The sequence below is a fragment of the Plasmodium knowlesi genome (genome assembly GCF_000006355.2).
Source record: "Plasmodium knowlesi strain H genome assembly, chromosome: 8".
Classification (NCBI taxonomy): domain Eukaryota; phylum Apicomplexa; class Aconoidasida; order Haemosporida; family Plasmodiidae; genus Plasmodium; species Plasmodium knowlesi.
Window position 1 is genome coordinate 1,637,021 of NC_011909.2, and position 11,786 is coordinate 1,648,806.

An 11,786-nucleotide genomic window follows, 5' to 3' on the forward strand; every position below is an offset into this window, starting at 1 on the left:
AACCAAATAGCTATTTTTTTTTTTTTTTTTTTTTTTTTTTTCTTTTTTTTTGCACAAATTTACCTGCACATGCATGTAATTTTTGAATATTTTTCTCCATTTTGCCTGACCTGTTCATAACCTTTATTCACATTATTTTATTATTATTTTATTTTTTTTTTTTTTTGGAAAATTCGCACAAATGGATAGAACAACATAATCCTTCTTTGCTTTACCTCGTTTTGCTCCTTTGCCGATTTGATGAACATTTTGGAAGAACGTACTCTTCTGCACACATTGGAGGGGTATACTTTTCGACATACGTTTTAGTCCGCGAATTGAGACGTACACAAAACTTTTTATTTTATCTCGGTTGTTTTTTTTTTTTTTTTTTTTTTTTTTTTTATGCAACGCCGCAGTTATCGTGTGGTACGTTCCTTGTTCTAAGTACTTACCTGTGGAGCATTAATATTGCATATCGAGTGAATATACCTGATCGGCACTGAGAACACGCAGAGCAGTTGAAGCGGCTGTGGGGGTCGGCCCTTTTTTTACATGTTTGAACTTTGTATGATTAAAATGATTAAGGAAAAACTTTAACTCAGAGAAGAACAAACCTGCCAAGAGGTACACTAAGAAGCACCCTAAAGGGAGTTCCCAAAAGGGGGCACATGAACTGTGGAACTTTCACAAATTGGATAACGTGTTCTGTGAAGCGTATACGCTTTTGGATACTGTGCGTGGAGATTCCTTTGTACGCGCATCACTGCCATTCCCTCGAGAGGTGCGAGTACGTAATGTGATTGCATTTGCCAGATCCACGTGCAGGCGCACTTGTACTCCGCAAAATGTTCATGAACACACTGCACCATGCCAAGTTTTGGAGAACCGCTTTTCTGAAGACTAGAAGGATTTTTCAAAATGACGCATATACTGCATTTAACAGAAACGAAAGGAAAAGACGCGCCACAATTGTGTATGACCGCGTTCAAGCGAAAGAGGAAAAAATTAAAAAAGGAACATCACCCAGATTAGGCCCCGAGGAAAATGCACAGGAAGACAAATCACAGCAAATGGAAGTACCACCCGCTAGGAGAAAAGACAAGGATGAGTTTAACCAAAAGATAAAAACCTTCTATGTAGAAAAGAACGTTTATTTTCTTGTGGGATGCTTATTTTCCTTGTACAGTATATTTGTGTATGATTTCTTCACAAACAGGTGTGTGCAAATATTTTCCAATTTTTTTTTTTTTATTTTTCATTTTACTAGGAAGACAGTGAATATGTTAGCCTGCGCAGTGCATGCTCTGTTTATTTTTTTTCAAGTGTGCGTTCTGTTCCTTAAATTCGGCTCCAACTTGAACTTGCCATTTGGTAAATGAATGCATCTGGGTGTGATTCACACTTTGCAACGTCTGTGCGATTTTTTCGTTTGGTGCGCGGTTCGAGGGAAACGAGTTAGCAAAAAGGTTAGCAGAAAAGGCTGAAAGGTGAGTAAGAATTGTCCGCGAGAAGGTAACAAAAATTGTTACGTGACCTTGAAGCGGTAGACACGTGGACGTGCTGGCGTATCGCTCAACCCCCGTGATCGGCCGACTCCTCCGAATGCAACCTCTCCGAATGCAACCCCTCCGAACGCAGCCCCTCCGAACGCAACCCCTCGAGCGCATCATCCTCGACGTTGTACTTGTGAGCATTTTCGAGCAAATACTGCGCGATGTGCAGACAGGGGTTCTTGGGCTTGGTGCGACAAATATGTATTAACGCATCTGTTAAAATGGGAAGAATATTTTTAATCAAGTAGAACCTCAGCGGGATGGATTGGTTATGAAAATACTGTTGCTGATGCTGCAGTAGAAGTTCCTGCCTCTTTTTCTCTACTTTTATTAATTCATCATTTTTGCTTATCTCTTCCGCAATGAGTTGATTTTCCTTGGTAGCCAGCTTTTCTTTTTCGAGGGAATGTTCTTTCTCCTGTTGTTGAAGTTTTCCTTTCAACATTTCTTCAGAAGATGGAAGGAAGTTGTCAAACTTCAGATTTTTCTCTATGTAGATGTATATATTTGTGAGAATATCATCTAATGAGGAATCTTCATTTATGTGCACGTTGAATACATCTATGTCTCTCTCCAGGAAGTAGTCTTCGATAGATTTCTTTTGATCAAATTCAAAGTAATCATTTCTGCAGTTTTCTTTGACATATTTTTTGTGCCTTCTTTCGAACCCACTTTCGTCGTTGTGCCCTTTTATTATTTCTTCCTCTGGCAGATTCATCATTCTGCTTCTGCACAGCTCTTCAGGGGATTTCAGAATAATGACGAATTCCGGAAAGAAAGAATTATTGTCTGCCTCCTCGGTCAGTCGGTCGGTCAACCCATCGGGGTTCTGATTTGAGTTTCCATTTGGGGGTACCTCTGTTGAGTTCGGTTGACCATTGGATGGGGTGTTTTTTCCTTGGGGAGTTTCCTCATGGTCTGATTCATTCTCATCTTTCTCCGACGAATTATCATCCTCCGTTTCGTCTACTTTGACCGATTCATCCGTTTCGTTCGCATCTTCCGCTTGGTCGACCTGATCTTCTCCCTTCCCATGGCTATCTCCGCCTACTTCACCCTCCCCTTCCTCCTTCTCCTGTTCGTTCGTGCTGTTAACTGTTCTCCAATCTCCTCTGTGGGTACCAAAGAAGTATTCCGCCTCTTCATAATTTCGAGGGAAGAAATCCAAAACGAACCCCCTAAATTTGCACTCATTGCTTTGAAGCTTTTTGTAAAACATGAATGTCAAGTCTGGTAGAGTCAGCTTGGTAGTTTGCATTGCACTTGCCTTTGCATTTGCCGTTGTATTAGCCTTTCCGTTTTTTCTCTTTTTCCCCTCATGTTCTTCATTTACACGATTCAAGTACTCCTTGTAGTACTCCGGAAAGTCGTACCCCGTCTCCTTGCACTCCTCGATGAGGGAGGGGATGGAACAGAATTTCAAATTATAGTGGTGGCATATTCTTTTGGCAATGAATGTTTTGCCAACCCCCGGCAAACCCAGTATTAGAACCTTTAGTTGCTTCAGATTTCTGTATTGACAGAACTCCTTGGCTAGGGTGGAAATGTTTTTGGTAAATCCGTCTGAACAATGGAATGTGAATCCTTTCTCATTTTCTTGTCCCTCCTGATTGGTTGTCTTCTTCTTCTTCTTCTTCTTCGCGGAGTGTGTATTGTCAGCGTGTTCAGCCATATCTGGTTCTTCCTGACCTTGCTGGTCGTCTGATTTGTCCACATCTTTGTGTTCATCATCCTCATCACTTTTGTCATCCTCCTCTTCCTCCTCCTCATCATCATAATTGTCATCGTCGTTTTCTTCTTCATCTACCTTCTTATCCTTTTCCTTCGGCCTATCGATCTGTTCGCCGCGCTCACCTCCCTCTTCACCTAATTGCGAACAGGCGAACCTCAAATTGACACACATAACCTCCGCGTGATCAAAGAGAAAGGAATTATGAGGAGATACGCTAAGGTAGGTGGAGTTTCCAGAGATGAAGTTACCAATCGTTTTAATTATTGTCTTCTGCGTTACATGTTCGTTATCTACAGCTATAAGATACTTCCTTGCAGGTTGTCTCGAGTACAGCTCCTTCAGAAACTGACACAGGCCTTTCACGTGAATGAGCGGAATAAAGTTATTGCCTCTATCTATTATCTGATTGTCTGCACTTAGCCATGCATTTTTGAAAATGGGATAGAACACATTTTCTCCGTTACCGTACAGAATTCCTGATGCTACTACATAGGTGTTTAGCTTATTCTTTGAGTTGAGCGATAAAATTAATGTCTCAATGGTTTTGTGTTGTTCGTATTGTCTAGAAGGGGTTCTCTTCATGTAATCCTTTTCGGTGAAGATTTCCGGAACGTTGATATGTTTAATGCTTCCATCGGAGAGAGGCTCTTCCGTTGGGTTCTTTTTCTCTTTTGTTTCTCCACCTGTTGCACTGTTGAAGCTGTCTACTTGTTTCAAGAATTTTCTTTTTGTTTTGTTCCAAGTCATTATGGAGGAGATGAGGACCAAGGTGGTGTCTTTCTTTAACTTCTCATACTTCACTTTCCGTATGATATATTCTAATTCCTCCACGTTCGTATTGTTCAGGTCGAAGATGATTAAGTCGCATTGTACTAAGTGCTTCAAAATATTGTCTTTGGGGATCTTGGACACGACTTTTGTAGCTTTTCCATAGTCATACTTGATCCCATTTTTTCCTTTGCTTGTTTCTACTAGCGTTCCGTAAATTTCCGTCTTTTCGTTCTTCACCTCGCTAAATGTTTCGCACAAACAACTCCCTGTGTATGTATTTACGTTGTGGATGAACACCCTCATTTTTTCTTTCTTTTGTATGTTACGCGGGGGAGAAATGTTAGGGAGGATGAGGAGTGAACTCCTTAACGTGAGCGACCCACCCAGTCGTTAACCCTTCTTCACATCTACGCGTAGGAAATACAACGGTAAGCTCGGAAAATGAAGTCCCACTCCAACTCTCCCACCGAATATCTGACAAACCCACCGCAAGGCATGCGGAGAGGAGAAAACTTTGTTTACCCTTTTTGATGGTCAATCACATTCAAATTTTGTTGAGACAAGCGACATACATGGGGACAAATTTTGAAGAACTTCCTTCCAAGCAAGGTCAAACGTGCACATGTGACTCCACACCCCCTTTTCGCATTTCTGTTGGACCAGAAGATGATATGAAAAAGGAAGGCGGAAATAAAATTCCTTCTTAAGGAGAGAGCGTAACGAAAATTTTGGGGGTTAAAAAAAAAAAAAAAAAAAAAAAAAAAAAAAAAAAATGCACACACACGCTATGGGGAGAGAAAAAGGACGAGGACGGTTAAAACATAGCGTCAAACAGTTTTGCGGAGGACCAGTTTCTTCACATGAAAGTATACACATACATGTGAATGTGCGTATTCGTATGTACGATGGCGTTATGTAGTGCTCCCCTATTTGGCCATTTCTTGTCCAACGCTGTGGTGTAGAAAGCAGAGATGAATTATCGTGGCAAGCACGTCGACACATACCTATCCATGAAATTCACCGAGTAGCTAATCCATCAATAAATTAATACACCCGCTGGTCGCTCCAATGTCCGTTGTAGAAGTAGAGAAGGAATGCCCTCCCCCCAAGCAAAGGATCGGGTATTATTGACGAATGAGAGTAGTTTATGTGAGGTCACGGATAGATGTGTGAATTGAGGAAGCAGCGTGGTGGACACTCCCATTCCATTTGTCCAGTCTTTCTACGAACTGTACACACATATATGTGCCCTTTTCTACAGTTTTTTTGCGAGTACTGTTGGAAGATAAGTGCCTTGTGAAATTATTTTCATAGGAGGAATAAACATGTGGCAGTTGTTACAAACATATGGGCTAAGGTGAAGGGAGATTATAATACTCCTCTACTGAAGGATGTAATCGTCGTGGCTAAATTAGCAGCGCGTCGTCAATCAGTTTTACAATTTGTGCAGTGTGATAAATTCTTTTCAGGCCCTGCTCTTTTTGTTATTCCTTCCTATATATATATATATATATATATTTTTTTTTTTTTTTTTTTTTGTGTATGTGTAATTGTTCCTGCCGAGTGCAGCTCCGCTCCATTCGCGTATGGTACATGTTTACCAACCGGTGTCCACCAAACGCAGGGATAACATTCTGGATGGAATCACGAACGGGGCGACCAAAAGGAACAACATAAGTAGTGCTGGTGGAGGGAAAAAAAACCTTCACGGGGAGTTGGGGAGTTTGGCTTAACATTCACTTGGCAGCGCAGAATGCGCCACAGGAGGAGAATAACGGGGTGCGCAAGAACGCCTAAATTGGGTGAACAACGTTTTCCGGGAAAGAGGCTTCCTACTTTGTTCCTTTTTCGTTTCATTCTTTGGTCCATTATATTACTACGTTTTTTTCTCATTCCTAGAACGTTTGCGTGGTCGCTTTGTCGCCGTTTGAATCTACGCACTCTACACCTGAATTTTCTACACTTCTTTTTTACCTTTTTCCTGTGCGGTGCAGAGCGCCAGGACGCACCCGCGAGCGTACACAGAAACGCCAAGGATGAAAAGGTAGCACTACCCCGGATTTACACCATACATATAGTGGTTATTTTACTCAGTGCAAAGTTGCGAGGAAAAAAAAAAAAAAAAAAAAAAAAAAAAAAAAACTTACGTGCTTCTTACCCACTGGGTGAAGGTTATAAAAAGCGACTAAACGAATTTCCCATGTGTCGAAGTGAACCGACTGGATTGCATCTCTGCGAAAACGAAGATAAAGTGCGCTCCGGGAACGGTTTGCCTTACCTTATTTATGTGAAAAAAAAAACAAAAAAAAAAAAAAAAAAAAAACCGTTAAGGGAGTACATGCAGGTAATTACGAAAACATAATCGTATGTACATAGGTGGGCTGTTTGGTACATTCATATGTTGGCTTCTCCCCTGGGACATTGGCTACACGCATGAGCCCCAAGTGAACCAACTTCCACTCTCCGTCAACATCAAACGAGTTAAAAGTAAATACGCAAGCTTTACTACTTAGGTGAAGAAACACTCTTCATACATATATCCGTCGCTTATTCCGTTTGGATAACCTTCCCCTTTTTTTGCTCAGTTCCAACCCACAAGGAAATTCACCTTGCCGTAATAGCAGAGCTACGGGGGAAACCAGCAAAAAGCTATTCAGATAAGGTAGTAAGTTATTCGGAGAATTACGTGAAGGAAGGATACACCCACACACCCATCAAAATGAGCGATGTAAGCAGATATACGATATGAAATCTAACAAAGGTGTACACCTACCCTTCCCCCACAAGCACCAATTAGTTCTTCGCGTGTTGTGTACGTTATCTGGATCCCTCCCGAGAATTGCTACACCTTGTGTTGTGTCAGAGGATAAATCATTTGACATTTATTTTTCTTTTCTCTTTTAAGCTGTGAAATTGGAATCCCCAATACGGTACACACGGGGATGCCTGAAAAGGTGGCAAAAAGACCATTTCATAGTACACATTTTTTTTTTTTCTCTCTCTTCGATCAGGTAATTGTACCACGAAGCTTTCGCTTGCTGGATGAGTTGGAGCGGGGGCAGAAGGGAAACGTTAGCGAAGGAGTGTCTTTCGGTTTGGAAAGTGCTGATGACATTACTCTTTCGAATTGGTCTTGCACTATATTTGGGCAACCGGGAACTGTTTTCGAGAACAGGATTTATTCGCTAACGATATTTTGTGGCGACAGTTATCCCGACGCGCCCCCCACGGTGAAGTTTGACACAAAGATTGAGATGTCTTGCGTGGACGCCACTGGCCGGGTGAGTCATTTGGTGTGATGAGCAACTCACCAAAATGTTAAAATAATCAGCCTACTTGATATAATCATACCATTTTTTTTTTTTTTTTTTTTTTTTTTTTTTAAATAGCTAGTTATATGACTTGTTCATAATTTTTTTTTTTTTTTCCCTTTTTGGTATTTTTTCATTTTTTCATTTTTTTTTTTTGTTGATACGTAGGTCATTAAAAATAATTTGCAGATTCTAAAAAACTGGAACAGGAATTACACCATCGAAACTATTTTAATAGCGCTGAGACAGGAAATGTTGTCCAGTGCGAACAAGAGGTTGCCGCAGCCGAATGAAGGAGAAATGTATTGACTGGAGTGAAGTCCATTTTATTTGTCACCACGGAGGGGACGAAAAGGGAAAAGAGAAAAAATCACGACCTCGCAGGGTAAAAATGGGAAAAACCAGGACATGAAAAAAAAAACCACTTTTTGCAAGTCCCACGAGATTATTTTAACGCGAATAGGGACTCGTCAATTTGTTGCGATGAAATATATACGTATATATATATTTTATTTTTTTTTTCTTCTCATCAAAATTGTGAAATGTTTTTCTTCTCATCACATGTGTGTACTTTTATTGGCATGTGGCCTTTATCGCTTCGTTTCGCACCTCCCACATTGGACAGGGTGCTTACCTTTCACTTAACGTGTAACTAGTGGAAAAAAAGAAAATTTTCAAAATGAAGTTTTTAAGTAGGTAAAAATGTATTGCTCATTTGGTTATAATCTGTGTGGAGGATTTACTTGATCGGTGAGTGACTGCAGGTGTGGCTCTCTCCTTCTTGTCCCTTTGGAAGGAGAGGAGCAAGAGAAAAAGAAAAAAAAAAAAAAAAAAGTAGCCCTCTTCCATTTAGTTGTCAATTATGTAAGAGATCCTTTATAATTATCAGGAGAACTCTCTCGTTTGTGCGGAAAAAGGGTTGCATATATAGGGAATACACATGTGAATACAAGAAAAAAGTAATTGCGATTTTCTCATCCGCGTTTTCATCTCCGTCGCGCAGATCACCTAGGTGGGGATAAGGCGCTCTCATCTCTCGGTGGTTCTGCGGAGAGCAGGTGTGCGGGTCGTGTAAAATACACACAAATGGGGGAGAGCATGAAGGTTGCCTTTTTTTTTTTTTTTTTTTTTTTTTTTTTTTTTCATTTTCACACATTTATATGGTGTCTCAGTTCGAGTTGCCTTTTTCATGAAGGGTTACTGAAACGTTTGTAACGGTATCCAGAGGGGCGTCCCAACATTTCACGTTCGGTTTGAGTTAGGTTTCCGCTTGAGTTAGGTTTCCGTTTGAGTGATGTTCGCGCTATTTGCACATTCGCGTTTGTATTCGTATTTTTTTTTTTTTTTTTTTTTTTTTTTTCCCTTGCGGAATTGCGAAAGGATTGCACTTTCCACGGATATGCGCAATTCGTTTCCCATGCGCCGATCGAATTAGGGTTTGCACGTTTTTTCCACTTTATGTTTCGCTTCCCCTTGGAGGATTGCTGCTGATCGGGGTAGCCACACAGTGTTAAACTGTTTCGTGGCTAAACTGCGATCGGATCATTCAGTCCATCCAACTTTTAATCGAAAAGGAGCAACGACCCCCCGCACGAGGTGAAGAAAAACCCAGGGGTAAAGTTAGACCCCAGGTAAGAAACGAGAGACATGTAATGGATGAGCCATGAACGTTGGGATGATCCTCCAGATGGCCCCCTCCAGTCATTCTTAAAATGAGCTGTCCTCAAATATGCGTACGAATATTTCCACCTTTATATTTGCACTTCTCCAAATTTCTGGGTTAATCACGCTACGTATCTCAGGGGATAGCCTGTTGAAAAAACTGTGAAGGAGTAAATTCGCAATTCGGCAAGGTCGTGCTTGAGGGATAGACCTGGTGCGAAGTGGCACTTCAGACGACTTCATCCATTGGGAAGACTGGTGCTTCTTATTAATGCTACGCGCAACTGGAAGTGTTATCCCCCGTTGTATTCAAGTTGTAAATTTCTCAAGCGGCAAGGAGTTCATCAACCTGTTTTACACACATTTGCGTGCTCAACATTTCAGACCGTTAAAAGCCTGCACAGGTCAGGTAAAAATGTTTGAAGAGATTCAGTCGAACAAGAGGAAGCAGGTTGAGGAGGGGGAGTCGTGCGAGGCGGTCAAGAGGACCAAGTTAGTCCCGATCGGGGGAGGATTAGCGGTAGGGGCATCATCAAAGGAGGAAAAGGGCAACCAGGTGAAGATTGAAGAGGATGACTCGATTAGCAAAGAAACAACAGATGATGTGGAGGCAGAGAAGGATGACCTGGTCAGCAAGGAAGAAAGAGACCAGGTGAAGATTGAAAAGGATGATCCCCCGAGTGCGTATCCCTCCTTCGTGTGTGCAACGGAAATGATGCAAGCGAGCGATACGGTCACTGTAAAGGTGAGCGATACAGTCACTGTAAAGGCGAGCGAAAATAACGAACCGGTCGAAACAAAGGAAGGGGAAGTAAAAACAATCGTTACGTGGAACATGAACAGTATAACTGTAAGATACAAAAACAAGGAAAAGTGGAATGCCTTTATGAGTTTCTTTAATCGAATCAATGCAGACGTGTTGTGTTTTCAGGAGGTACGACTACCTGCCCTGAATCTGTACGACGCGAAAGAAGCGAAGGATGGAGAACGAGACAGAGGGAAGGTGAAAAATACAGACCAGAAGAGTCAAGTGGATTTTGATATCATGGAGAAAATTCTGAAAGAAGATTTTCACAACTACAATGCCTACTTCAGTTTAGCGAACATAAAATATAGTGGACAGCTTGTCTTGGTAAAGAGAAGCATACCGATAAAATCCATTCGATACAACCTGTCGTTTGATTTGGACCCGAGAGAACATCATCACGAGGGTAGGGTGATCATTGTGGAGTTTAGTAAGTTCTATCTCTTAAGTACATACACACCGAACAACGGATTTGAACCTGTTAAGTTTGAAAGAAGGAGGTTGTTCGATGAGAAGCTAAAAGAGTTTGTATCCGTTTTACGAAATAAGAAGAAGAACTTGGTATGGACAGGAGATCTTAACATCGCACCCGAGGACACTGATTTATCACATCCCGCTGAATTTAGAAGAATGAAAAAGGGAAATGTTCCAAAGGAGTTCGTTGGACAACCTGGTTGCACCGACTTTGAACGGAAGAATTTTAGGGGTATTCTTTCCGCAGGGGATTTAATCGACTCGTATAGGCATTTGGCAAACCTACGCGCTAACAAAGGGGAGCCTGGTAAGGCCACGCACAACAGGGCGGTTAGTGATATAAACGATAACATCTACACGTGGCGGTGCCCCTTCCTCATGGGGAAGAGTTGTAACAAAGCCATGCGAATTGATCACTTTATCGTGTCAAGAGATTTCATGCCGAACGTGGAAAACGTGGAAATACACGGATACAGTGTTTTCCACAACAACTTTTACGGCTCGGACCATTGTCCAGTGATTCTACACCTGAGGGGGGGGTGACAAGGGAGTGACCCAGAAAGTGGGTAAAGAAGCGATTTAAAAAAAAATGGACTAAACACATCTCTGTGTCTGCTGAGAAGGGCGTTGCCTTTTTGGCTTGGCATTTTTCTGCAAATAGGGAAAGCGGGTGAGATGGCCGCCTCGTGTACAGGCAATACGTGTGGACATGTAAATCGGACTGTATTATCTCCCCATAGTTCTTCATTCGCTCTCTTCACAGTTGTGTGTTAGCTGGTGGCCATTTCCCTCTGGCTGCATTTATCAAGTTAATTTTTTTTTTTTTTTTCCCACATGGAAATGACAACTTTTTTTTTTTTTTTTTTTTTTTTTTTCCACATGGAAATGACAACTTTTTTTTTTTTTTTTTTTTTTTCGTCCTTTTTAAAATAAATTTTCCAATGAAAAACTGTAATGGAAGGCAAAGGTGCGTCATGAAATGACGCCGATCCGATCAATGGAATAAGTTTTTTCCAAATGAGCACTTGGCGTATCGTCGAAATGCATCGTTCCGCTCGGTTTGAGGGATATAGTCTGCGTTGTGGGAGAGGAATTGGGAAGTGAGGGATTATGGTTCAGGGGATAGGCTACATAAATCAGGAGTGAAGTGCAAATGCCTTGGTCTTTATGGGCAGCATCTGCGGGGCGAGGAAAGGGGAACCGCAAGAGATGGAGAGGCACCCCGGGGCGGTATCGAAGCGGCAGGGGGAAACGTGAAGAGAACTGTGGACTAGGAAGAGAAAAGTTCGTGGCACTTTTTTGGGCAAATACGCGCAGGATAAAAAAAAATGCAAAATGGCAAAAAAAAAAAAAAAAAAAAAAAAAAAAAAGGCAGTAAGAGGGTAAAAATGCAACGAAGCGAACAGAAAGAGAAAACCAACTCTCTGTGAGCGATTTCCCCATGAGGGATCATACGTATCGCCGTGTATGAAAACATGTACATTTGTACTTGCATA

General features: G+C 41.5%; 4 protein-coding genes across 4 annotated transcripts; 3 read left to right on the forward strand and 1 right to left on the reverse strand.

Moving 5' to 3' along the window:
- Positions 1-827: 827 nt before the first annotated feature.
- On the forward strand, positions 828-1,361 carry PKNH_0836800 (conserved Plasmodium protein, unknown function; the record flags this gene model as incomplete). Its single annotated transcript, XM_002258949.1, has 1 exon — positions 828-1,361. One exon carries the CDS (start codon positions 828-830, stop codon positions 1,359-1,361), a length of 534 nt encoding a protein of 177 aa, XP_002258985.1.
- Positions 1,362-1,554: 193 nt separating this feature from the next.
- Positions 1,555-4,341, reverse strand: PKNH_0836900 (P-loop containing nucleoside triphosphate hydrolase, putative; the record flags this gene model as incomplete). The annotated part of the gene is made up of 1 exon (XM_002258950.1): positions 1,555-4,341. One exon carries the CDS (start codon positions 4,339-4,341, stop codon positions 1,555-1,557), a length of 2,787 nt encoding a protein of 928 aa, XP_002258986.1.
- Positions 4,342-6,757: 2,416 nt separating this feature from the next.
- On the forward strand, positions 6,758-7,658 carry PKNH_0837000 (ubiquitin-conjugating enzyme E2, putative; the record flags this gene model as incomplete). Its single annotated transcript, XM_002258951.1, has 3 exons — positions 6,758-6,766; positions 7,050-7,319; positions 7,518-7,658. The coding sequence occupies 3 exons, from the start codon at positions 6,758-6,760 to the stop codon at positions 7,656-7,658; spliced, it is 420 nt and encodes a 139-aa protein (XP_002258987.1).
- A 1,624-nt stretch (positions 7,659-9,282) lies between these two features.
- PKNH_0837100 (DNA-(apurinic or apyrimidinic site) lyase, putative) lies at positions 9,283-10,833 on the forward strand (the record flags this gene model as incomplete). Its single annotated transcript, XM_002258952.1, has 1 exon — positions 9,283-10,833. One exon carries the CDS (start codon positions 9,283-9,285, stop codon positions 10,831-10,833), a length of 1,551 nt encoding a protein of 516 aa, XP_002258988.1.
- Between the last annotated feature and the right edge of the window lie 953 nt (positions 10,834-11,786).